Below are 27058 nucleotides of genomic sequence, written 5' to 3'. Positions count from 1 at the left end.
CGCCAGGCATGATGTATAATGCTGCAGGGGATCGGCGACCGTGTAAGACACAACCCCTGATCTCAGAGGACTTACAGTGGAGGAGTCAAGATGTCCCCGCATGAAAAGTTGACTCTCATCCCACCAAGCAGGATTTGAAGAGCAAACCATGAAGGGCATTGCAGTAGGAGTCCAGAAATGAGAGTGCGTCAGGGCTGGGGCAGTCAGGGAGGCTTCTCAGAACCTTGAAGGCTAGGCAGGATTTAAACAGATGGAAGAAGAAAGACCACACACTTGCCTGTTGAAAGTCCCTGGGGGACCCCCACGGCCTCCAAGCGAGTTAATCCGGTCTCCTTGCCTGGCTTGTATCCTCTCCACGCCCTGGCCTGTCCCAGCCTGGCCAGAGCCCTCGCAGTTCCTGGGACTGCTCATTCTGCCCTCCCCACCTTTTCTACCAGATAAGCTCTCACTCAGCTTTTAGGATTCAGTTCAATACAACATGCAGTGGAGCACCTCCCCCAGTCACTAGCTGCCCCACTCTGTGTTCCGCAGCTCTGGTCTGTGCCTCTGTGGCTGCAAGTCTCACACCATATCCTAAGGTATGCCTGTGTCTTTTCATCACTGGCAATAAGCCGCTTAAGATCTGCGGGATTGTGGCTCACACTTGTAATCCCAGCACTTTGGGAGGCCAAGGCAGGTGATGACCCACCTCAGCGGGTGGTCAGGTGTTCAAGACCAGCCTGGGCAACACGTGAAACCCCATCTTTACTAAAAATACAAAAATTAACCCGGTGTGGTGGCACACGTCTGTAGTCCCAGCTACTCGGGAGGCTGAGGCACGAGAATCACTTGAACCCCGAAGGTGGGGGTTGCAGTGAGCTGAGACTGTGCCACTGCACTCCAGACTGGGGGACAGAGTGAGACTCCGTCTCCAAAAAGAAAGAACAGTGGGCTGCATGATGGGCAGTGGATCATGTAGGCAAAAGAAAGGGAGGTGAGGAGGGAAAGAGAAAAATAGGGTGAGCGTGCAGGAAGGTGGGGGATGGCGATGCCTTTGAAGCCGTCTCTAAAAGTTTATGGGCAGATGAATGTATCCTGCAGGCACTGTGGTGCATGAGAATCACGGAGGGGCCCAGGGGTATGAAGAAAGGCTTAACAGCTGGTGGCAGGAAGGGGACTCAGAGGCAAAACTGGGAAGGTTAGTTAGGAAAGCATTTCACCCGTGCAGCTTGAGAGGTGACAAGTCTTCACTGGTGTGGGGAACAGAAGACTGGTGTAGCCAAGGAAGAATTTGAGGAGTTTAAATTCTGGGCAGCTGGGGGAACGTCCCATGGCCCTGTCACACTCTAATGTGCAACTTACTCAACGGAGACCTTGTTAAAACGCAAACTCTGACTCCTTAGGCCTGTGGGGGGCTGCGATGCCATCTTTCTAACGATGCTTCCAGGCGACGCCACGCTGCTAGTCTGCAGAGCAGGAGTGGATTAGGAGCCGCGCTGCCGGGTGGGTGCAGCTCTCCAGGAGCAGTGGTGGGGAGGTGGTATCTGTGGGTGAAGAGATGAAGGTACCCCTTTTACCCAGTGAACACATCAGGGTGCACAGCTTTGTGAGCACAGTGCAGCTGGGTTCCAGCCCCACTTGCCCTTTCAGTAATAAACAACTTGCAAAGTCCTTCGGGGCAGCTCTGGTGGAATCACCAACAGAGGCAGAGAGGTCGGAGGCGGGAGTCCATTTGGAGAGCACAGTGGTGACTCTAACCTGTCATAATTGAGTATGAGATGGCCACCAGGACATCCACTGAAATGTCTGTCTACTAGCAGTTGGAGACCCGTCTGGAGGCCTGGGCTGGGGATCCGCAGGCTCACTGATGATACGCCACACAGTGAAGAAAGAAAATGAGGGCTGGCTGGGACTCATCTAACCTCTGGCCTTTTTCAGTGGTGACTCTCTCATTCCAACATCTCTGTCCTTTCTGTTGTCTTGCAGGTCACCATTCCCTTTACTGAACGTAAGTGATGGTAGTCATTTTTCCTTCTTCAAGATGCCAAGTCCCCAGTCCCCACCCTTCTGTCCCATTGGTCCCAATGCACCTGCAAGGCTCAGAAATCCCCATTCACTGACCTAAAAGGAGAATCTGCCTTGCCTCACACCCAGAGCTTGCCTCTGACCTGTTCATTCAGCCTCAGAAGCCGGGACTAGTCTCCCCGTCTGGCCACAGCCTTCCAGGGCCCAGGATGCCATACGCTGCTCCCTCTGGGCTCACCTTGCCCTTGCTTTCCAGGAGGGTTTGAAGGAGAAGACAGATACCTCTAAGAGAAGTGCAGGTTTGGGGCCGGGTGCAGTGGCTCATGCCTATAATCCCAGCACTTGGGGAGGCTGAGACGGGCGGATCACGAGGTCAGGCTTTTGAGACCAGCCTGGACAAATGGTGAAATCCTGTCTCTACTAAAAATACAAAAAATTAGCCAGGTGTGGTGACTTGGCGCTCGTAATCCCAGCTACTTGGGAGGCTGAGGCAGGAGAATCGTGTGAACCCGGGAGGTGAAGGTTGCAGTGAGCCGAGATCATACCACTGCACTCAACCCTGGGCGGCAGAGAAAGACTGCCTCAAAAAAAAAAAAAAAAAAAAAAAAAAAAAGTGCAGATTTGAGCCAGAGAAGAGCCACCTGGTGCTTTTGAGATTTGTCCCTGTCCCCACCAGCAAGGGCCAAGGGCTTAGGGACCAGTTGGGTGTGTGCCAGGAGGGCGGGGATCAAGAGCACGGCCTTTGGGATGAACGGGCTGGATAGATGCGCAGCCAAAGTATTCTCAGCCTCGTTCAGCACGCCTGCAGCAGGGGTAACTAGTAACTGCCTCAAGGGCTATGGCCAGGATGCGGTAAGACGCGCAGGGGGCACTTAGTGCGATGCCGCGCACAGAGGAGCCCCGCCATCAGCAGCAGCTGTTACTCTGCGTCCAGAACGGCAGGGGCGGGGGTAGGGGGGTGGGGGGGGGCGAGCTAAGAAGGGTGTGAGGGGAGAGAAAAGGCGAGAAGAGCACCAAAGGGGAAAGACAGAACTGTTGGAAACTGCACAGAAGCAAGCGGCAGTATTAGCACTCAGCTTTCTCTCTTCCCTCCCATAGCTGTTATCTGCCCCTACCAAACACCCTGCTTAGCCTGGCCCAGTCTGGAGCCACAGCCCGCGCTCAGCCTTCAGGAAGCCCCTGGGGCCCAGCCCTTCCTGCTCCGGCTGCTCTCAGGGCCCCTGCCCAGCCAAAGGGCAGTTCCAGGAAGACTCCCTCTGGCCCAGCCCAGGGCTGCAGCCACAGCTGGTCTTCAGCCCGCCGCACATCTTTGCAGAGTTTGATGGGGCGCCGGGCGGATGACAGCGGGAACGGTTGTGATCACTGGCGGAATCCTAGCTACGGTCATCCTCCTCTGCATCATTGCCGTGCTGTGCTACTGCAGGCTCCAGGTCAGTCCTCAGGACCCACAGCCCCAAGGCTGCAAGGCCACCAGCAAACCTCTTTTTCTTTATGGGAGCAGACACTGGAGGCCAACTTCAGGGCCCACAGAGCCCAAAGCCATGGAATGTGGCAGGCCAAGTGACAGAGCCTGGGAATGGGCTGGTCAGAAGGGAGTTATGCATCCCCCTAGCCTGCACCCTCCGGGTACACAGTGTGCCGGGAAGATTCAGGGTCACTGGGTTGTGTCTCCTGCCCCTCTGAGATTTCAGGGGGGTGGGAAGAGCACCGTGCTGGGGAGGCTCTGAAAGCTGCAGCCAGCAGCCCCAGCCCTGCCCCCACTTACCCACAGCCTGGAGTTACCGCACGTAGTAGTGGGAGGGGAAAGGGCAAGACCACTGGCCTCGCGAAGCTGGGAACAGAAGCTTGCGGAGCAGGCCCCCGGGGTTCAGTGCCTGGCCTAGGTTCTCCACGGAGCAGGGGGCGGGGGCACCTGTGCACACCCAAAAACACGTTGGGGCCGGGGAAGCATTCACCCTCTCAGTCATCCCTCTGCCCTTCCCCGCAGTATTACTGCTGCAAGAAGAGTGGAACCGAGGATGCAGACGAGGAGGAGGAGCAGGAGCACGACCTTCCCACGCACCCCAGAGGCCCCAGCTGCAATGCCTGCAGCTCCCAAGCCCTGGACGGCAGAGGCAGCCTGGCGCCTCTCACCGGGGAGCCCTGCAGCCAGCCCTGTGGGGTGGCAGCGAGCCACTGCACGACCTGCTCCCCATACAGCTCCGCCTTTTACATACGGACGGCTGACATGGTGCCCAATGGGGGTGGAGGCGAGAGGCTCTCCTTTGCTCCCACATACTACAAAGAGGGGGGACCCCTATCCCTCAAACTGGCAGCACCCCAGAGTTACCCGGTGACCTGGCCAGGCTCTGGGCGTGAGGCCTTCACCAATCCAAGGGCTATTAGTACAGACGTGTAAACCCTTCCGCTCTAACCCGCAGACACGCCCACACTGCTGCCCTGGCGGGAGCCATGGACACAGTAGCTGACCCTCCAACAGCCCCTCACGGGCTCTCTCTGTTTCTTTGGCTTTTCTTACTCCACAGTGAAGGGTTTACTAGGATCTAAGCTTTTGATTGCATTGAGAAGCGGGACAGGGCCTGGCTCCAACTCCGTGGCCCATAGGTGGGGCGCTGCTAGGTTGAGTCTGCAGCTTCGCCGGGTTCTCGGTTGGGACACTCCTCTGGCAGCCCCAGCAGCACCACAACCCTTGCAGTGTGCCCAGCCCCTGGCTTTGCTGGACTGCACAAAGCACCGCGGAAAGCTCAGCGAAGGCTCTGGAGGCCTCCAGCGCCCTTGGGAGATGAAGCATCTGTGCCTACGAGAAGGGGACAGAGGGCAGGGGGAGAAGGGAGAGCTGCGATTCCAGCATTGGAGAAGCCAGGGGAGGGGCGCGAACGGGGCCGCGTATCCAAGAGCTAGTTCACAACCCACTTTTGTACGTTGGTTACCATAGCCACTGCTGTCACTGTAGCTGCTCCCGTAGGGACGTTGATTCCTGAACGTGTCACATCTCGCCTGCCCCCTTCCTCGTGGAACACGTCGAGTTTACTTTAAAGCCTAAGGTGACTTACGGGGACGGCACCAGAAAGTGACTCTAACCTTGTGTTCCCCGAAATCCTTTCTCTGCCTTAGGAACCAGCGCCCCCTGCTGGAGAAGCTTTTTCATTTCGTTACCAGATGTCTAGTAGTTTAGCAGAGACCAGCTGACTGTCTCGGCCCAGCCCACCACCCCGAGCAGCTCGCGTGGATGCAGTCCTGTGAGGGTGTGTGCACTCCCGTTCCCAGGTGTACACACACACACCAGTCACCACCGGTAGGCAACAGGGGCTTTGTACCTTCAGGAGCTGCAGAGTGGAAAGGTCTCCCGTGTACCATCGAGAAAGAGAAGTCTGATCCCCAAATAGGTTGAATGAAAGGCGGTTAACGTGGCCAATCCCCATGGCAGCCAGCGGGCTGGTGAACAGGAAGAGCTCAGACTCTCCATGGGGTGAAGCTGCAGCAGCTGAAACCACGTCAGCACCCCCATAGCCCAGCATTCTACTCGGACATCCACCCGTGACGCCGTTGAGCAGGACCTTCATCCCAGAGCAACAGCACATAGCCTTGGGATTCCACGCTCGCCGCCCACACGTGGCCGCCCTACTCCCCAGTCTCTGGCGATGAGCCGTTCATTGTGGCTCACACCAGCTTCATTTCCAACTCTGACTTCCCACTTAGAACGTGGCCGTGGCCTTATGCTTGGTGAGTGAGCATGCCTGATGAGTTTTCCAGTGGCCCTGCAGAAGCTCGCCCCACTCCCACTCCTGAGTCACTGAATTCGCAGAGGGTGGGGCAGGGAAAGGGCTGGTCTCCCTGCTGCAATCTTGATTCTGCATTTGACAAAAGCAGGGTGCCTCTGAGGGAGCAAGGAGGGAGGAGGGGAACGCACGTCCTTTGCACCACGATTAAGGCACCTTTCACCTTACATCTCAATCAGTAATCGAAGCGCCCTGAGTTGAGAAGCAGACTGGGCTCTGGTTACACTTTGGTCACTCATTAGCTCTAGGACCAGTCACTAATCTCTGAGACTCCATTTTCTCTGGGGAAACGTGGTTTGCCCAGATAAACTAAGGACCATTTAGTGCTCTAGGAAGTAAGGATTTCCCAAAAAGATCTGCTGGCCCGGGCCACTCCCTCTTGCCCTAATCCTGGCAGGGTCTGGAGGTATTGACCCAGCTTTCTGACCTTGTGTGCCGGGATGCTTGCTGATGGATGAAAGACCACAATAAAACAAGATTAGCAGCAAACCAATTTTAGTTGTCAGTGAAAAGCAAGCACGTTTGTCAGACCCTCCTATGGAGTCACCTTTAATGGTAACTCTTCTCTTGGACCAGGAAGCAGCTGTAGGTGGGGTAATGGCATCTGTCTCCTGGCACAGAGGGACAGCTTAGGGGAGCAGCTTCAACACACCCATCCCACTGCCAGTCCTCACTGGGCCAAGTGCAAGCCGCTGACGAGCTGCTGGGCCTGGCAGAGCTCCCCACTTCCTAGTGCCTTGCTCCCCTGGAATTCCACAGCCAATCAACCACAGCAGCCCCGTCCTCCTCGCCAGAAATAACATCATTCATACATCCTGCCTTTGTGAAAATCAAGACCCAATTCACCATCACCCGCTTCTTGCCCCTGATCAATGGGGTCCCTGGGTGCAAGCATCCTGTGCAATCCCCTCCCTCCTATGGCTTTCCTAGCGAAGTCCTGCCGCCCCACAAATCAGAATCTGGGTTTGGGGCATTGGAGAGATGGTGCGCCCCAGCCCTTCCCCACATAGCCCACGCTGCTCAGGGCACTGGCTCCAACCAGGCTCAAGATTGCCTGCCTGCCCGCTGCAGCTGCAGGGGCCCACGCTGTGGAAAAGGAAGCTTCCCTCGCTCAACTGCACCGTCCTTTTCTGCTGTCTAGTCTGCGCTAAGGGACACTCTTCGTACTCTTTTCAAACGGCGCCCTAAATTGGAAGAGAAGGAGGGGCCAGGAACACAGCTCTCTCTGCCGTCTTTCTCCACCTCCTCTTCACCACTCTTGCTACAGACTTCTTGTCTTGCATCTTTGGTAACTTGGAGTCGCAACCAAGTGAATGTCGAATAAATGAGAAATTTGAAATAGAAATCCCACAGGGTCCTTCGTTCTTCACTGGGGAAAGGGAAGGGGGCCATCAGTGTGGATTTAAGGGTGAAGGCTCCTGTTCAGCACCCACAGCGTCTGTGTGCAGCGCTCTCCCTGCTCACACAGTGGCAAACTCCACCTTCTTGCCTGGCATCGCCCCCATTGCCTCCGTCAGGGTTCAATCAGGGGAGATGTGTTGTTTGTTGGGAAAGTGACTGAGGCAGACCTGCTAGGATAGTGAGTTTCCCAGGGGGCAACCCAGGCTTCAGCCCCTGCTCCCACCCTTCCCCTCTTCCCAACCCCGCATACCCTTTCTAGGCCGGTGGTCTTCCCGCCTGTGTGGCCCTGGGTAAACTCACCTCTCTGAAGCTGAGGAGATCATGCCACATGGCCAGCCCTTTGCTCCGGGGCCAGCAAGGGAAGAGAAGGGAATTGGGACCAGATCCCCAGCACAGCCCAGCAGAGACTTCAGAGGCAGAGACGGATGTAGGGGACTGGAGAACCAGGAGCTGGCTTTGTGTCAGGGAGAATTCAGGGATGAAGTGAGAGCGTGGTGTGTGTGTGTGTGTGTGTGTGTATGCCCGTGTGCACATGGGTGTGTATAAGCAAGCTGCTCTCTCCACCTCGGGGCCTCAGGGCGAGCCCTGACTGCAGCTTGGGGGTGCAGCAGGCAGCCTGCCCCAGCAGTCCAGCCCCCAGGCATCCAGCCCTGCAGCAGCCTTCCGTAGCACCAGTGGGAGCACAGCTTCCTTCATCCTTGGCCCAGTGAGCAGTTGGTCACAGCTCTGTCACCATGGCTGTCCTATGGGAACAGAAACCAGACCCTCGGGCACACTCATTGCCGCACCCAGCCCTGCCTCCAGCCACCTCCGTGGCCGCAGGGCAGCCAGCCCCACCCGGCCTCCAGCCTCTGGCCCGCCTGCCCGGCACATCTGCTCAGCCTCATGCTTGCTGGTGGGTCACAGCCCTGACCCAGCTCTTCTCCTGGGTGGCCCTGGACCGCCGTCAGTCTCAGCTGCAGCCCTGAGGAGGGTGGAGGAGCAGCTTGAGTCAGACTGAGGAGCGCAGGGGAGGTCCTGGCCGTGCTTGTCATTGTCCTTTGGGAAATGCCTCTTATCAGTGCCTGAGGTTCAAGGAGGGTGGGCAGTTTTCTTTCTGAGTTCTGAGCAAATCGAGCTGGAGACTGCAGGTTATGCTGTGCTATCTCAGCAGTCTCGGCCTTGGGTACTTTGGTGATCTTCCCCTGGAAAGAATCAGGGCCCCTGAACTGCGCTTGTAAACTTGAGCGTAGAAAACTTAGAAAACCGGGTGAGAAGTTTTCATCCTCTGCGCTGTTCAGCCCAAAAAACGGAGGCTGAGGCCATTGTCAAAGTGGCACATCGCCCTCATATCCGGGGGCTTGCCAACCAACAGCTCTGTCTCCCCAGATTCCAGCAGCCCCCTGATGGCATCATCCAGCCGACTTCCCCAAAACCTGTCCCTGTCACTCTGCTCGTGGGGCTTCTGCAGGGACTTCAAGGAGAAGCTTCTTTGACCGTAAAAACGTCTCACCCGGTTTTCTACGCTCAAGTTTACAAGTGCTGTTTATTGGCCACTGATTCCCTGAGGGGCGACCCAGGCTTCAGCCCCTGCTCCCACCCTTCCCCCCTTCCCAACCCCGCACACACCTTCCAGGCCGGTGGTCTTCCCACCTGTGTGGCTCTGGATGAAATCACCTCTCTGAAGCCTGAGGAGATCCTGTCACATGGCAGCCCTTTGTTACAGGGGCAGCAAGGGAAGAGAAGGGAATTGGGACCAGATCCCCAGCAGCCCAGCAGAGACTTCAGAAGCGGGCTCCCGATTATTTCCAGAAGATCGTGAAACCACCTAAGGCTGTGACCCCCGGAATCACGCAGCATACCCCAGAGCGATTTTCATGCCTCAGCCTCCCATGTAGCTGGGACTACAGGCCTAGTAAGAAACATCCTTGTCTCTTGGTTCTCCACCCAGTGAGCTGACGGTGATGAAGGAAGGGTGGCTGTTGGGAGGGGAACTGGTGAAGAGAGGGGCCAGCAGGGGAGGAGGGTGAAGGAGCAGCTTGAGTCAGACTGAGGAGCGCAGGGGAGGAGCTGGCTGTCCTTGGGGAGCTTCTCCTAGGCCTCCAGGGAACCACTTGGCCTCCCACTTCCTCTCTACCCTGTCACCAACTCCGCCCTCTCCCCACACCAACAGTAGGCAACCCAGCCACGACTGATAGATGAGGCAGCCCTGGACGCTCAGGGCACAGCACAGTTCTGGTCTCCACAGGGGTGGATGGCCAGAGGCTGGGGGACCAGATCGCGCTGGGCATGTGAGGTCGCCTTCCCCTCCAGGTGTGGATGGAAGATGACGTGGCTCCCCCGGCCCTGGCCACAGGCACCTGACCATGTCAGGGACTCAGGGGCAGGCCTTGGGTACAAGCCAGGTCGGTATCCGCTCCCACCAGGGACCATCCTCCTGGGCCGGGCTTTGCCTTCCCAGAGCGTTTCCATCCTAAAACTAGCAAAGAACCACTCACTCCCCTGACAGGGTGTTTGTTCCGGGTCTAATGAGACATTTTACAATCCAAGTCCTCTGAACTCCTGCCTCTTGAGCAGGAGCATGGGAAGCAAACAAACATCTGTCCAGCCTGGGACCCGTGTCTAGAACCATTCCCGGCCCAGCCAGCAGAGACTCCAGGACCAATCCGTCCTCTTCCAGCTGCGCATCAGGCCCTGCTCCTGGGCTGTGCCTGCCAGGCGGCTCTGCTCGCCCTGCCTCCTCTGCTACTGACTCCACAATGGCCCTCAGGCCCCGCTGGAAACCTGAAAGTGGCCCTTTCCTGTTGCTGACATTTGTGGGAGCTCTTGGACTGGCAGGGACACAGGGTGCAGTTTGGATCCCGGGACACTGAGAAGCTGAAAGCGGAGAATGATTGAGCCGGGGAGGACAGAGCACACAGACCTCTGCATCATGTAGGGGGGGAGGTGCCAGGGAGCACCAGAGGAAGGGCTTCCGCCAGCCCTTGCCACAGCCCTTCCCGAGCTGCCAGTCCTACAGTTACGGGTATCCTAGACAATACGTACCTCCCAGTGGGGAGAAGGAGAGGTGGACTCTGTGAAACAAGTCCAGAATGCTGAGAAAGCCTCAAATTGAGGCAAACAGCCATTTTCCACACCCCCAGATGGTTCAGTGGTAGGTTCTTGTAAATACGGTACTTCCCTAGCTCACTAAGGTTTCCCTACAGGAAGACCAGTGGCCTCGGGCTCGGGAGCTAGGTTCTGGGCTCAGGTCTGCACTGTGAACTGTGGCCTTAGGTAGCCACTTAGTCCCTCGGCTTCCCCATCTGCAAAATGACCCTTTGAGTCATCCCATGTTAATATATCATGCCCCCCTTTTATTCCTAGACCTTTTTGGAATAAAGAGGCCTCTAGGCAAAGAAACTCAAAGCCAAAATGTAAGAAACCTATTGGTGACCCAAGTCCAGTCAAATGAAGCTAGAACATTTCAATAAAGATGAAACAACTTGATTTTCAGAAACCCAACTCATGTGCGACTTTCAGGAGTCTCTGTGTTGCATGAAGTTATGTATACAAGGGCCAGAAACGATCATTCTCTTGGTGAACCCAGTGACTTCCTCTCCAATTGCGTCCACAGCTTTGACCCCTGAGATCCAGTACTCTAATGGTGAGCCAGCATGCTCCTATGCTGAACTGTGCAGTAAGGCCAATCCATGCCTGGATTTTGAAAAAAATCGCCGTTAGAGAGGAGAGTTAATAGTCAGAAAACTGTTTATTCAAGTAACATTTGTTGGTATTGGAAATAGATGCTCCATGCTTTGAAGAAAAATCAGCACTGAGACAAAGGATCTTTCAGCAAAGCAATTTTTACTTCCTGGACTGCAGGAAGAGCACCCTGGCTAGCCATCATGCCACGAGAATACAACGAACAAAGGAAAGGAGTCATTTTTATTTCTTACATATTTGGGGTTGGTCCTGCTGCTGTATCTGATCTCCATCGGCTGGAACCAGATCTCACGATCTAAACTAAAACCCAATTGGCTAATAACTTGAAACTTTTCTAAACAGGTGAAAGTCATGGAGAGCAAAAAAAGGAAGTCCAAATAAGGAAGGGGCACAGGCTTCGAGCTGGGGCATGCCTGAGAGCGCGTCCAGCACAGGTATCTCGGTTAATGTACAAGGACATAGAATGTACTACATACCTGTAAGCACTTCTAACAGCTGCATAGTATAGGGCTTCTAGCAGAAAGGCAAAAGGGCTTTTGAAGACAGTGTTTAAAACAAACTATTATTTCTAACCCTTATGAATTTTTCTTAAACAAGAAAGGAAACTTTGAAGAGGAACTTTTTTTACTTCCCACAGTTGGGGACCTAACCTAGGCACCAAATGTTCGTGCTACGTGTTGGAGAAATAAAAATAAAAATACCACGCCTACCCTCAAGGAGCTTATTAAACTCCAGGGTGGAAAATTAACACATATTTTCACAGGTGAGATACTAAACCTTCCAGGTATGTACTTGCTTGAAACTAAAATAAGCACAGTGGAGATTGCAGGTAGAAAGTGGAGTCAGGTGCTCAAAGACTGGCCATAATCAGAGACCGGGTGGATCCATGTGCCTGCCTAATGTGGAATCATTACTTTAGGAAGCCAATATTAGCCTCAGTATTTCTTTCCCCCCAGACTGTCCTCAGGAAAAGAGTGAAATTACAAGGCCGGGCACGGTAGCTCATGCCTGTAATCCAGCACTTTGGGAGGCCAAGGTAGGCAAAGAAGGAGGTCAGGAGTTCAAGACCAGCCTGGCCAATACAGTGAAACCCTGTCTCTACTAAAAATACAAAAATTAGCCAGGCATTGTTGTGGGCACCTGTAGTCCCAGCTACTCAGGAGGCTGAGGCAGGAGAATCACTTGAACCCAGGAGACAGAGGTTGCAGTGAGCCGAGATGGTGCCACTGCACTCCAGCCTGGGCGACAGAGCAAGACTGTCTCAAACTCACACACACAAAAGAGTGAAATTACAACAGATGGGTCTAGGTCACTAGAGGAGGGGCAGGGAAGTATCGATCAAAGCACTTTGTAGACAGTGAAGACAGACTTGCTACCAAGCAATGGGTTTGCTGCTGGACACACAGAGAAGCCGGTACTATGGCACTGCACCTTAAGAAAAGAAAGGCTTTGTTCTGAGGTCAACTGCCAAGGAGACAGCAGGCAAAATTCAAATCTGTCTCCCAGATCTGGGTTTTGGGACAAGTTTTATGGGTTAGGAAGGACAGGTTGGTTTGTGAAAGTGTTGGCAGGGCAGGATTTGATTGGAAGAATTCAAACAAGATGACTTTTGGTAAGGTATGGGGAGGGGTCTTATCACCAGAAATTCTTAGACAATTGATCCCCCACTTTTGAAAACGTTCCAGTATTCAGATTCCACCCATGTCCCAAACTTTGAGTTCCATGGCTGGGGAGAGACTTTAGTTCTGGGTGTCACTTGAGGTTGAAGTTTTCTTTTCTGGGCGTGCTCTGGCACATAAGTTGCAACTTCTTAGCTCTGTGTCTGAAAAATAACTGGACATTCTGTTATCAACAGAGTAGGGCCAGATAAGATTGGTCTGGTGGTTACAGACTGAAATTCAGCCAGAGATGGCTGCTGTTATGTATACATTTTTTCTTTTGGTGCCGCAAAGAACAATTAGTACCGGGACAAAGGATCTCTCAGCAAAGCAATTTGTTCTACTTCCTGCAGAAAGGGGACTCCCATTAGCAATCTTGCCACGAGAGTACAACGAACAAAGGAAAGCAGACATATTTATTTCTTATACATTTGGGGTTGTCCTTACTGCCGTATCTGACCTCCGTTAGCTAGAGCCAGACTTCACAACGCAAACTAAAACCCAATTGGCTAATAACTTGAAACTTTTTTTTCTAAATAGGTAAAAGCAATGGAGAGCAAAAAAAAAAAAAAAAAAAAGGAAGTCCAAATAAGGAAGGGGCGTAGGCTGCAAGCTGGGACGTGCCTGTGCACGTCCAGCACAGTTATCTTCATTAAAGTACAAGGACATAGAATGTACTATGTGCCTGTAAATATGTTTAACAGCTGCATAATCTAGGGCTTCTAGCAAAAGGGCAAGAAGGCTTTTGAAGAAAGTGTTTAAAACGACCTATTATTTCTAACATTTAAGAATTTTTCTTAAACAAGAAAGGAGACTTTGAAGAGGAATCTGCCCACTTCCCACAGGTGCACACATGCAGGCATGTGCTAGGTGAAAGGCTATAGTCTTGAGAAGGTAGCAAGAAATCATGTGGTAAATGAAAGCAGTACGGAAAAAGCAGACAGACGCCAAGACGTGCTCCTGGCCATTAGAATGACAAGAGTTCTAGGGCTAGAAGGACCGTCAGAGGTCATCACATCCACCCCCACCTCAGTGCATGATCACAGATACAATCTAACAGGAAAAAGCGTGTCCCGTTTTGAAGGATAATCGAACAGTCCTGGAGTGCAAGGACTGTTTGCGCTGCAGAACTTTGTTCTGCAGGTGTTTATTATAGAGCAAAGCCAGCCCTGGCAGATCCACGGGCGCTCGGGAACTATTATTGAGTCGACCAGCTGCAAAGGCTCCAGGGAAAGGGCTTGCATTTGTCCTCATTTCTCTCAGAAAATTCGAGCACCTGCCACCTCGCTGTAAAAGGGAAGAAAAGGACTGAGCGACAGAAAACCCTTAGGCAGAAGACTCTTAAAAAAGGGTTGTAACTCCCACGTGTTCATTTCTTAGACGCTGGAGCCACACCAGGACTAAAGGAGACACAGGAGCGGCCACAGGAGGAGAAAGAAGCAGATGGAAGAGGCAGGATGTCCTGCATCTTTGTGATTCTACAAGAAAGTGTGTTTACAGAAGCTGGGTAAATGCAGCAGGCCTGGGCCACATGGGCACGTGTGTCTCTATCCCACGTGGCTAACAGAGCCAAAGCCCTGTCACAGCATCATCTCTGCTGAGGCCATGAGGCCAGATAACAGCCAGCCCGAGGCAGTGCTGCAGATGAAGAGAAGGTGGAATCCGGTACTCCTGGATGGAGCAGCTACAGGTGGCCAGCGCAGTGAATCAAACCCAGCAGGCACTACTCAAGAAAACTACCTTCACTTCCCAGATAACCACAGCTCACCTCACAGCCAAAAAAAAAAAAAGCCAGTTCTCACTCCATTTTTCAAGATGTGAAGAATGTGAAACTAGAGAAACTTTCAAATAACAATGCATAGTTGTGGTTTTTCTCACAGGGAAACTTCTCCTCCTCCCATAAGTATCTGCTTTAAACATTAGGCGGAACACGTGATCCCCCAACCACTAAACGACTTTGCTGTTCAGGATGAAAAGGAAAGAGTGAAGATGGTAAGCAGGGAGCATTTGCTAATTTTTCCCACATACATCTGTGAACCCTCCCCCCATAAAACAGATCTGTTTGCTTTTTAGTATGGTGGGTTTTCTCCAGGTGACTGTGGAACGTGCTGCTCCTTGGTGCTGCCGGCTGGGGCTGGTGGGTGGAGAGTTAATCAAAACAACAACGCAAACCTGCAGGTTCTCATCCTTCCTCTGCAAACGGTTGTCTGCACACCAGAAAAAGCCATCTCTCTAGTCGTCGTTGTTTTGTGTGACGAAAACTTACATGCGGTGCCGCCCACCAGGAAGTAAGGTAAGGCAAAATGATGGGGACTAAATGCTGGCGGAAAAATACCTGCTCCAGCCTGAGCAACATAGTGAAACCCTGTCTCTACAAACAAACAAACAAAAAAAACATGTAATTAGCCAGGCACGGCGGTGTATGCCTGTGGTCCCAGCTATTCCAGAGACTGAGGAGGGAGAATCGCTTTTGTCAGGGAGGTCGAAGCTGCAGTCAGCTGTGATGGTGCCACTGCACTCCAGCCTACGTGACAGAGCTAGACCCTGTCAAAGAAAGAAAAAGAGAAAGAAAGAGCAACGCTGCTAAAGGTCTTCAAGACCTTTCTGCAAGGCAGCTACTGCATCCTCACTGAGACTGAAAGGGTCACCCCCTTAGACGAGAGGCATGTTTGCGTTTTCTTTCTACCTGGGTTTGGACCTGGGTTCTGTGCATGAAAACTTGTCAGGGGACAACCAGCCCAAATCACAGCCGGGAATATCATTATCTGCTGCAACGAGTCGCAGATAAGGACCCATAGGTGCTAGTGGATTAATTCTTTCTAACGCAGGGCTGGTTTGTCCTTCTGCCTTCTCTTCAAATCAGGCTGCTATTAAGTGTCAAAATGTTGATCCACTTTGAGACTTTGGCCAGCATATTGCTTATGGGTACCCCACTGTCAGCAAAAACGACATCCTGCTAAACTCCATATTCTTAGTCGTATTTCCCATAGATAGAACAGGAAGGATTTTATTCAAAGGTTACAAACCTTGGGGTGGAAGGAAATGTTCTCCCAAACCATAGGAGGGGATTTCCTCCCTGTGTCATTAAGATATTAGATGTTCAACTCGGTTGTTGGCACATGTGGGTATTCAGTAAATATTTGTGAATTGAATGCGAAGCCTCACACCCAAGATTACAAAACGCAAAAAAGTCAGACAAAAGGATTACAGAATCAGGAATATGTGGAGAAAAACCGAGGACCACCAGTGGCTTTGGTATGAGGGTGTTTATGTTCTTATTCTAGGAATAAATATTTTCGCAGAGCTTCTATTATTCAACATCATCTGTAAAATACTCCAGTAGAGAGGGCTTTCCTTTCACAGAAAACCGTGGCAGTTAGGAAGCAGCTCAGGCACTTCTCTGAGGATCCTCAGTGAATTGAACTGTTCCAAAGATGAATAAAGATTCCCTGTTTCCAGAAAAGGGAAGGAAATCTCCCAGTGCCGGAGGGACTAGGGGGAGCAGAGATAATCCATTGTCATCTTTCATATTTGAGTATGAAAAAGAATTGGTGTTACTTATTTATTTTGAGCCAGAGTTTCACTTTGTCACCCAGGCTGGAGGGCAATGGGAAAATCTCAGCTCACTGCAACCTCCACCTCCCAGGTTCAGGCGATTCTCCTGCCTCAGCCTCTTGAATAGCTGGAATTACAGGCATGCGACACCATGCCTGCTAATTTTTTATTTTTAGTAGAGATGGGGGTTTCACCATATTGGTCAGGCTGGTCTTGAACTCCTGACCTCAGATGATCCGCCCGCCTCGGCCTCCCGAAGTGCTAGGGGTACAGGTGTGAGCCACCATGCCGAGCCAGAATTGGTGTTTTAAATAAAGTTAGAACTTCACCAGATGTGGGTTTTTAGATTTCAGACACAACACTTACTAGCTGCTTCTAGCCATAGTAAAATCATAAAAACAAGGCTACCCAGAACTAAACAGAGTTTGCTTGCTTCTTGGATATGCAGACTTAATATTTTAAAGATGCCAGTTTCCTACCAGATCATTAGAAAAATTAATGTAATCCTATGAAAAATATTAATTTTTTTAGACAAGGTGATTTTAAGATTCATTTGAAAGAATAAGTAATAATGCTAGAAAAATTGAAAAATGAGCCACCACCAGATATTAAAGCCACAATAATTAAAACTGTGTAGTATTTTTGCCTAACAGCCAGGTCAATAGATCAGCTTAGAAAAATCAGAAATATGCACAAACGCATATGAGAATCCAGTATGTGATAAAGCGGCATTTCAAATCAGTGAGGAAAAGATGGATTCTTCATAAACACTGTTTGAACAGTTATAGTAATTCAAATGAAGTATGTCATTGACTTATTAAATCTGAATATTCACTTTCAAATAAATAAATGCAGTCTATAATGTAACTTGAAGTGGAAATCACCTTGTATGCCTTAGATTTGAAAATCTACCATTCAATTTAATGAACGGTTATTACTGCAAGAAAAAAGTGCTGCAATAATTTATGATTGTGAAAGTTAACTTTATGTACAAAAATTATCATGAACCTGAAAACAATAGGGAAATAAATTGACAGTCAATACAAACACTGAGATATCTTTAGGAAAATACTCTATTCTTTTTCAAACAAATGCCATGTATTAAAATGTAAATCATACAAAACAGACAAAAAAATACACATAATTATCTTCATGTGATTAGGGTACTTTTATAGTCGTTAAAAACTGTATTTAATTTTGTTTAGGCTATGATTCTTAAAAAAAATGAAGTCATATTATGAATTCTTCACATTTTGTAAAGGTAAATTATAAATGTCAACTTCGGCCAGGTGCAGAGCCTCAGGCCTGTAATCTCAGCACTTACTTTGGGAGGTCGAGGTGGGAAGATCATTTGAAGCCAGCATTTCAAGACCAGCCTGGGCAACAAAGTGAGACCCTGTCTCTACAAAGAAAAGGTCAAGCACGGTGGCTTATATCTATAATCCCAGCTATTTGGGAGGCCAAGGTAGGTGGATCACGAGGTCAGGACATGGAGACTATCCCGGCTAACATGGTGAAACCCAGTCTTTACTAAAAATACAAAAAATTAGCTAGGCACGGTGGTGGGCACCTGTAGTCCCAGCTACTTGGGAGGCTGAGGCCGAAGATCGCTTGAACCCAGGAGGCAGAGGTTGTGGTGAGCCAAGATCATGCCACTGTACTCCAGCCTGGGCAACAGAACAAATAATAATAATAATAATAGGCTCAGGGCTGTGCTCCTGTAGTCCCAGCTACTCGGGTGGCTGAGGCAGGAGAGTCACTTGAGCCCAGGAATTCAAGTCTAGCCTGAGCAACATAGAAAGAGCTCATCTTTCAAAAAAAAAAAAAAAAAATTGTAGCATACTTTATATAAGACATAAACAAGATTTTTTTTAAAGGCTGCATGAGATAAACTAACTGCTGAATATTTGCAGATAACAATACCAATATTGTAGGCTTCCAACAAGTAATTTGTTTACATAGCCTGGTGAGCCTCGTGTGGAGAGCTGTTAGCTCCAAGCCCCCAGCCCCTTGTCTGATTTCACATGCAGGTCTGGCAGGCCTGCAGCTTTAGCCCTCCTCAAGATTTTATTCTATTTCTGACCCTCAAAGATGCATCTGTTTTGTGTTTTTTTTTTTTTTTGAGACAGAGTGTCACTCTTGTTACCCAGGCTGGAGTGCAATGGCGCGATCTCGGCTCACCGCAACCTCCGCCTCCTGGGTTCAGGCCATTCTCCTGCCTCAGCCTCCTGAGTAGCTGGGACTACAGGCACGCGCCACCATGCCTAGCTAATTTTTTGTATTTTTAGTAAAGACAGGGTTTCACCATGTTGACCAGGATGGTCTCGATCTCTTGACATCGTGATTCACCCGCCTCGGCCTCCCAAAGTGCTGGGATTACAGGCTTGAGCCACCGCGCCCGGCCATTGCATCTTGTTTTAGAGAGTGGCTCTGTCTTCTAAAATTTTCCTCAAAATATTTTACCCATTATTGTTATGTGTTTGGAGTTATAGAGGCGTGCCAACTCCAGGTGAGAGCTTCAGATGGCCTCTCAGGCAATACGATAATAAGAGATGTTACTGAATTAATGGTTTATCTTGACTATTGATTTGTGTACTTAAGAATTAGTGATCCTAGAAAGTGTCAGATACAGGTCAAAAAGACAAAGTGTCTTTTTGTGTTTTTTTTTTCTCCCAAGACAGAGCCTTGCTCTGTCACCTAGGCTGGAGTGCAGTGGCACGATCTCTGCTCACTGCAACCTCCACCTCCCAGGTTAAAGCAATTCTCCTGCCTCAGCCTCCCAAGGAGCTGGGATTACAGGCACCAACCACCATGCCTGGCTAATTTTTGTATTTTTAGTAGAGGCAGTGTTTCACCATGTTGGCCAGGCTGGTCTTGAACTCCTGATCTCGTAATCCACCTGCCTTGGCCTCCCAAAGTGCTGGGATTACAAGTGTGAGCCACTGCATCTGGCCTTTTTTTTCTCTTTTTCTTCTTTTTTTTTTTTTTAAGACGGGGTCTCAGTCACCCAGGCTGAAGTGCAGTGGTGCAATCATGGCTCACTGCAGCCTCTACCTCCACAGGGTCAGGTGATCCTCCCACCTCAGCCTCCTGAGTAGCTGGGACTTACAAGCATGTGCCACCACATCCAGCTAATTTTTGCATTTTTTATAGAGACAGAGTTTTACCATGTTGGCCAGGCTGGTGTTGAACCCCTAGGCTCAAAGGATCCATAAACTTCAGCCTCCCAAAGTGCTGGGATGACTGTCGTGAGCCACCACACCCGGCTAGTGTCTCATTTTTAGTGTGTTTATGGGGGCCTTCTGTGAGCCCTCAAGTCACATACCATATGGGCAAGATTCCACAGTAAGGAGTGCCCTGAACATACACATAATAGGATCTGCCTACTCATTTCCTTTTCTTAAAGTACATAATACCTTGGCCCAATATTTTCTCAGTTTAGCTTGATGAAGCTGCTTCTGCACCAAACATTCCATGACTCTAATTGCAACTTCAGACTGGAAATCATTTTGATTGGATCCTGTTTAAAATTACAATTCTTACAGCAACTAAATAATTCATAGCCACTCACTCCCTTATTAATCAGTATCGAGGCCTGTCTTAGTGTACAGTAGAACACTAGTACGTAATATACTCTAGTGGTGAGTTTATGCGTTAAGAAAATCTCATTGCCGCTGATCTACTGTTGATGTTTATGGAATGCGTATTAGGAAATTCTGCGTACTTTGACTTCAGGTTCATCCTATCACTTGACTTTTAGCTCCTTTCACTGAAAGCTCATATATTAAGATATGCTGACTCGCTAAGTTCCTATTTTTCGAAACTGCAAAAACAGGTCTTTCAGATTTTCGAAATTCGATTCAGATGTGTTAGAAAACGATTCTATAAAATGTGTTAAGACCTTTGGTTTTAGTCCGGTATGAAGAGGGGGGCGGGAAGCTGGGAGAAGATGGGTGAGGGGCTAAGATGAGCATTCAGGTGCTTCTGCTCTGTAATTCTGGTTTGGCAACATTTTAAGGCAGAAATTCTGAACACACCCCCACCTCCCCCACTCCCAACACACAAGATGAGGGATGTCCACACTTAAAAAACACATTCACAGGCTGGGCACGGTGGCTCCAGCCTGTAATCCCAGCGCATTGGAAGGCAGAGGCAGGCGGATCACCTGAGCTCTGGGGTTTGAGACCAGCCTGGGCAACATGGTGAAACCCCATCTCTACCAAAAATACAAAAATTTAGCCTGGCATGGTGGCGTGCGCCTGTAGTCCCAGCTACTCGGGAGGCTGAGACAGGGGAACTGCTTGAGCCTGGGAGGCGGAGGTTGCCATGAGCCAAGATCGTACCATTGCACTCCAGCCTGGTGACAGAGTGAGACCTTGTCTCAGCGCCCCCCCAACCACACACACACACAAGCATACCATGGGGTAGCAGCAATTCCCAGGGATCTGCTTACAATCCCCACGTTTTTCCCATACTCAGGAAAGCCTCCTTAAATAGAAAGAGCACTAGAAGAATGCTACCCAAGAGCTACAGCAGATCCTAGGCAGAGTCTGCCCTATACCACTTCACTGATGGCTGCAAATGCCACCCGACAACCCTCACAGGCTTTTCTAGCTCCTCAGCCTACTGCCAAATGAGGGCAGTTTCCTTTCCCACCATTTATCACACATGGCCATTTCTATAAACTTGCTATTTTGGGATGTTTAATCAAGAATCAGTCAGCTGAAAAAAAATTAAGGAGATTTATTCTTTATTCTGAGTAATGACCAGGCAACTAATCTGAATAAGGCACATGCATCAGAATTCATAAAAAACAAATGTGAAAGCATTCCCCATTACACAGAAAGGGAGTGTAGAGAAGTGGGACGTTAAGATTGGCAAAGCCCACATATTTTTTGTTAAGTACAAATAAGGAAAATGCAACTGGGTTTGAAAGTCAACGTGCTGTATCTTTTATGACAGGAAAGGCAAATAGGTTTAAATTTCCTGTGCTCTCTGATGAACCAGAAACAACTGCCTGGAGCTTTGTGTTGATGTGACCTTAGGCTTGGTGGGAGTACAGGGAATAGGGCTGTGACTGCCGGTGGGGGGTGGGGGGGGGGGAGCTGGTTAACTCTGTCCCATGCAATGTGACCCAGCCTATTGCTTCCCAAGTCCAAAATGTTCTTTTTGGTTCATGTAACTCCTCTTAGCCAAAGGCAGATCTAGTTTATAAGCCTCAAAGAGGAAAAGTGGGAGACTATTTCCCAAAATAAGAACCAATTTATGGGCTTTTCAAGACATCAAAGCAAGCGGACACAGATAATGCAGATAATACTGGAAGGAAAGGCACTGAAGACTGAGTCATTTGCCTCTTTGCAGATTCGGTTGTGTTCTCAGGCCATTTGGAATGGTCCACAGAGATACAGACGTTATAGTGCAGTTTATTAGCTAGAAATGAATTTTAACAGCCCCATCTGGATCTGAATGAGGCAAATTTAGGCCCATATCATTAGGTATTTCACAAGTTAGCAGCCAAAATTTAACATAAATTTACAAAAATAAGGCTTAAGTCATCTGGAGAAACTGTTTACAGATACCTTAACTTTATTTAACTCTCTCTAGAACTAACATCTTTGCAAATAGATTATTCAACCAAGCGTTTGCCATAAAGATAAGCATCAACTTTCCCATTGGACAAGTGATACTGTTCAAGCTACTTGAATTGTGAAAAACAAAACTCCCAAGACTTCTCAACAAATAAATTTTAAAATGAAAAGTGCTCAGATAGATAAACAAGCTATTAAAGTAGAGACCAACACTGAACTACATATTCAACCTGAAACACACATTCAAACAATGCTTCTGTCAAAGAATATCTTACTGGCTTTACAAAGATGTACTGGTTTATGTTTACAATTATGTTGTATTTTCAAATGATAAAGGCTTCATGTTGCTATTTGAAAGTAATTCTCAACTAGCCAGGCAGGGTGGCGTGTGCCTGTGGTTCCTGAAGTAGGAGGATCGTCCCCTTGAGGTTCCAGGCTGCAGTGAGCCATGATTATGCCACTGCATTATAGCCTCGGTGACAGAGCAAGACCCTGTCTTTAAAACAAAATGAAAGTACTTCTCTGCAAGTAAAATTTATGAATATAATCTTTATTCCTATTAAATACATGATGGCCCTAATCAGCTAGTATTTATTATTATCTCTTTAACCTTCATTTTTGAAGAGCCAGAGACCTGCCTTTGTGTCATAAAGTTTGGATGGATATATGTGAATGCAGTGCTGGTGAAGATCATCTGATTCTTATTATAACTTTCACATGCCCTATTTGTTATATTTTAACATCACTGCTCATTGTACTTCCCGTCTTTAATAGTTAAAAGTGTAAGTCGACCAGTTAAAAGATGTTTAGGCTGGACACGGTGGCTCATGCCTATAGTCCCAACACTTTGGAAATCTGAGCTTGAGGTCAGGAGTTTGAGACCAGCCTGGTCAACATGGGGAAACCCGTCTCTGCCAAAAATACAAAAATTAGCTGGGCGTGGTGGCGGGTGCCTGTAATCCAGCTACGTGGGAAGCTGAGGCAGGAGAACTGCTTGAACCTAGGAGGTGGAAGTTGCAGCAGTGAGCCCAGATAGCACCGCTGCACTCCAGCCTGGGTGACAAGAGCAAAACTCCATCTCAAAAAAAAAAAAAAAAAAACTGTTTAAAAACTATCTCAGCAGCTAGCACTATTTAGTCGAGTCAATAGTTGAGAGAATGGTGGGTCACTAACCACCATAAACTTGGAGGCTTCCAAATGAAATGTACTGAAATTGCTTTATTGACTGCTTTTAAAAATAGAAATATTTAAAATAGAAATATGAAACAAATTAGCATTACTATTTTAGTGATTAGAACCCCTTGGAACTTTTCGGCCAAACCCTGGAAGCTAACCAAAAAACCGAAAATTTACCCTAAGGGAAGAAAAACCTCAAGGCCCAAGACAGTTTCTGATTCCACCATTTGGTTTTACAGTTCTGGGATTACTCAAGAAGTAATTTATATTAATATACAGCATAATGAAAGTTATTCTGGAACAGTAATTAAATGGCAATGTTTAGGTATCATGTATGATATTGTATGCCCACAAATAATTTTTCTTAGTCAAATAAGCAAATTATGACAATAATAAAAGATGAATTACTAAACACAAACGAAAACCTGAAACCTTAAAAAAAGTAAAAAATAGAAACAAATAGAAATTAACCTGAGAACACATTAGAGAATAAATTTGAATTATCTGTCCACTTAGAAAATATAGTATGCTTTAAAAATAGTCATTTTAGTCATGAGAAGACCCAGCGCTAATATACTGCTTCTTTTAAAAATGATTTTCGAGGCCGGACACAGTGGCTCATGCCTATAATCCCAGCACTTTGGGAGACCGAGGTGGGTGGATCAGTTGGGGCCAGAAGTTTGAGACAAGACTGGACAACATAGCGAAACTTCATCTCTACTAAAATAGAAGTATTAGCCAGGCATGGTGATGAGCGCCTGTAATCTCAGCTACTCGGGAGGCTGAGGCACAATAATCACTTGAACCCAGTAGCATGGGCTGCAGTGAGCTGAGATTGCGCCACTGCATTCCAGCCTGGGTGACGGAACAAGTCCTTCTCGCACCAAAAAAAAAAAAAAAAAAAAGGTTTGAGGTTGGGTGCTTTGAGCCACATCTATAATCCAAGCACTTTGGGAGGCCAAGGTGGGAGGATCACTTGAGGCCAGGAGTTCAAGACCAGTCTGGGCAACACAGTGAGACCCTGTCTCTATACAAAATAGAGTGGTGTGGTACTGTGCACTTGTAGTCCCAGCTACTCAGGAGGCTAAGGTGGAGGACTGCTTGAGCCCAGGAGTTTAAAGCTACAGTGAGCTATGATCATGCCACTGCACTCCAGCCTGGGGGTCAGAAATAGTGGACAGAAAACTGACAACACTCTCAACTGGTTGCACTACACATGGAAGGAAAGTGTTTCGAAAAAGGCTAAATCAGTAAAAAGAAAAAAAAAATTGTGACTTAGAAATTTATTTTTCTAAATTATTTTGAAAGGAAATGATGGAAAACCATATCCAAGTGAATGAAGAAACAAGAATATGTATCACACTGGTTCCTTTACAGATCTGAGGTAGCACAGGTCAGCAGGCCAATAGAGCAGTTCTACAAGGCAACACTGGTTTTGTGGATGTCGAGCTAGCATCTAAGATCTAGAAAGATAAAAATTTGGTATACAGATTTCCCTTCAATTTCCTCTGCTTTCATATTGGATTGACATCGATTTACATCCCCGGTGCTTTCACTTTTTGTTCAGGCCTTTCCCAAATCTCTTGGAAGAGACCTTCAAAGTCCCAAATGCAAATTCTTCCTTCAGGTATGCTCCTACACTCAATTGAGCAATTACTCAAGTATAATTTTTTTTAGGTATCAGTCAAGATCCCTCTATCTTCTTAGTGTTTCCTAAAATCTTCCCATACTTTAATCATGACTTCTTAGATATATACATATGATCTCATATAACAGAGAGGCCAAAACCCAGTTTAAACATTCCAGGATTATAACAGTCCATATAATAGAACAGACCCTTTGTTAGGTCAAGACCATTTTACTAGAGTTCCGCTTTCAGAGCTCAAATGCTAATCAACAACTGCTGTCTCCATACACACTGTTTTCAGTCTTTCTTACAATCGCAGAACATGGTCCAACAATCAGTATTGACTATCAAAACCTCTGAGAATTACTGACCATTTCTGCTTCCTCTCATTAAGTATACCATCTCTTGCATTTCTCTAATTTTTAACCTAATGGTACTTCTGTAACTAGTTGGTCAAGAAAGAGCTGCATTATATAATGTTGCATCACTGCATAGAAGTAAACTGTTTGGTAAAGTTATGCCAAGTATTCATATAAAATTTACTATTAAATTGGTTCAAAAATAAATTTTAAAAAATAAAAATGGTTATTAAAAATCTGTTCTGCTGAAAGAGCCTACAGACCCTAGGGAAGTATAAAATTCCATACAGAGGAGACAAATGACAATTAACAGAAATGAACAAAAGCTTCAGAAACACGCTAGTAAATGCTAGCTTATACATTCTGCTGTTCATGTATAGATCTTTATCATTCATAAATAATGTATCTATACAATAAACCTGTATTTCAGCTTCCCACTCATACGATTTAATACATTCTTTTTTTTTTACATATTTCCTATCTTCTAAGATGTTTTCTCACTTAATCAATGGTTTTCGAACTTCATTATCAGTGAAACTCTTTGCTGCAATGAAATCTCAGAGAACCCCAACATATAAAACAGTTAAAAGCAGAACTGTTCTGATAAAAAGGGGAAGGGTACCAGTAGACACAGTTTGAAAATCACTGCTGTAAACTGTTCAAGAAAAGCTGAAGTAAAGATATAGCCAATTGGAATTTCTTCATTTCCAATGATTATAAACCCCGATTTCCCCATTGGTTCTCATTTTTAAGAAAGTTTTTTGAGTACAGCTGCTTATACCTCAGCTCAATGGAATAAAAGCACAGTGTCTTACATGTAGTATTTAAGTACATACTTAATGGTTTGAATTCTTACTTCCTTTTTTTATACTACTCAAAACTGTAAAATTAATATAAGATGTAATTCCATAACTTTAGATTATTAAAGTGATGTTTGAAAATATTCAACATGTGATAGAAAAATTTTCTAAAAATTATCATTGCTTCATAATTGTAATTGCTTTAGTCCAAGTCTAAACACTATCCAAAAGGCTCTTCAGAGTCTCACTCAAAAAAAAAAAAAATCACTCTGTAGTTACTCTAAGAAGAGTATCTCCTGTGCAATGGTGCTATATTTTAGAATTTTTTTTTAAAATTCTCATATATATCCTATATTTCAAACTTGATTTGGTCCAAAAGGCAAAGAAAAGAAGTTCAGTTAATTTTTACCTTTGTCAAGGCTTAGATTAGAAAGATTTTATAAGGAGTAAAAAATAAAAACTTGTTTCTAAAATAAGCTCACTGGTGTTTTTCAAGCTATTTCCTCAATCTATTTTATCAACCCCCTTCCATATAAATGGAAGGCCTTTAAACAGACTTTTTTCATAAACGTATATACCTTCTGTAACCAACTCTGCTTAGCTTTAGAAAAGGCACCCCCGTTCTTCTATGCTCCTCACTGGCTGGACCGGCAGTACCAGGTGTGAAATTCGGCTCCACAGCCCACTCAATTTGTCTGAGTCCATGTGGTTGAAGGAGCTGGGAGTGTCAGAGTTGGTAAACTTGGACCAGAGTAAATCTCTCACTTTTTCTTCAGTTTCCCTTGGGCCTACACTTGCTTCCAATGTTTCCTCCTCTAGTAGAACAGTGAGGACCAGGGCCACATCTTTAAAGGCAGCATTCTCATGATCACAATACTTGTAGAAGATCAAAGTGGAGCCGGCAGGAAAGGATTCAAAGTTGTGGACCACAGCAGCCTTCTGGCCATTCTCAAACCCAGAGCTTAGCTCCAGGTCAACCAACAGCTTGACTGTATCACTGTCCTGCCAGGTTCTTCCAGCCCCATCAATCTGAATGGGAGAGACTTTCTGGGAAGAGGTGTAAGCATCAGCAACATGGTGGCTCAGGCACTTCAGGGTCTCTCTTCCCTCCCGAGCTGCTGTAAATATGACGGTGGCTGGCTCAGTAGGGTTGGAAGCATTGAGGTGCTTCTGGAGAAACTTCTGTCCTCTCTGCCACAGGAAGGAACTCTGGCCTGGAAATTTATCTTTCAATTGGCTAAACTGGGCCAAAAAGGCCTCCAAAGCTGGATTTTTGGGCACTTGCTGGGCTGGAGAGAAATAGTAGCTATACACAGAAGGTAGCACAACAGCCCCAACCAGGAGGCAAAGAAAGACAGGGCCTGTCAAAAAATGAGAAAAGAACAGAAAATTATAGAGAACACAAGTCAGAAACAAAGCCTGTGGTC

The 27058-nt window shown here is 47.7% G+C and overlaps 2 protein-coding genes across 4 annotated transcripts in view; one reads left to right on the top strand and one right to left on the bottom strand.

Moving 5' to 3' along the window:
• The first annotated feature begins 3254 nt into the window (after positions 1 to 3254).
• LOC101045762 (protein FAM163A) lies at positions 3255 to 7114 on the top strand. The gene is made up of 2 exons (XM_010336075.3): positions 3255 to 3434; positions 3992 to 7114. Exons 1-2 carry the CDS (start codon positions 3342 to 3344, stop codon positions 4400 to 4402), a joined length of 504 nt encoding a protein of 167 aa, XP_010334377.1. The 5' UTR covers positions 3255 to 3341; the 3' UTR covers positions 4403 to 7114.
• Positions 7115 to 10895: 3781 nt separating this feature from the next.
• The window catches only part of LOC101044812 (torsin-1A-interacting protein 2), a 45412-nt gene continuing 29249 nt past the window's right edge, over positions 10896 to 27058 (bottom strand). For all 3 annotated transcript variants that reach the window (XM_074389684.1, XM_074389683.1, XM_074389685.1), the window contains exon 5: positions 10896 to 26992. In XM_074389684.1, coding sequence (XP_074245785.1) covers positions 26235 to 26992 — 758 coding nt within the window. In that variant the 3' untranslated portion in view covers positions 10896 to 26234. The remainder of the gene's footprint in view (positions 26993 to 27058) is intronic.

This window comes from Saimiri boliviensis, chromosome 19 (assembly GCF_048565385.1).
Source record: "Saimiri boliviensis isolate mSaiBol1 chromosome 19, mSaiBol1.pri, whole genome shotgun sequence".
Taxonomy (NCBI): domain Eukaryota; kingdom Metazoa; phylum Chordata; class Mammalia; order Primates; family Cebidae; genus Saimiri; species Saimiri boliviensis.
This window is presented reverse-complemented; position numbering and strand designations above follow the sequence as displayed.

Bases quoted from the DNA above. Each gene is read 5' to 3' on its own strand.
- LOC101045762 (XM_010336075.3), top strand. From the start codon at position 3,342: ATGACAGCGGGAACGGTTGTGATCACTGGCGGAATCCTAGCTACGGTC. The intron at 3,435-3,991 runs GTCAGTCCTCAG...CCTTCCCCGCAG, and splicing joins TGTGCTACTGCAGGCTCCAG to TATTACTGCTGCAAGAAGAG.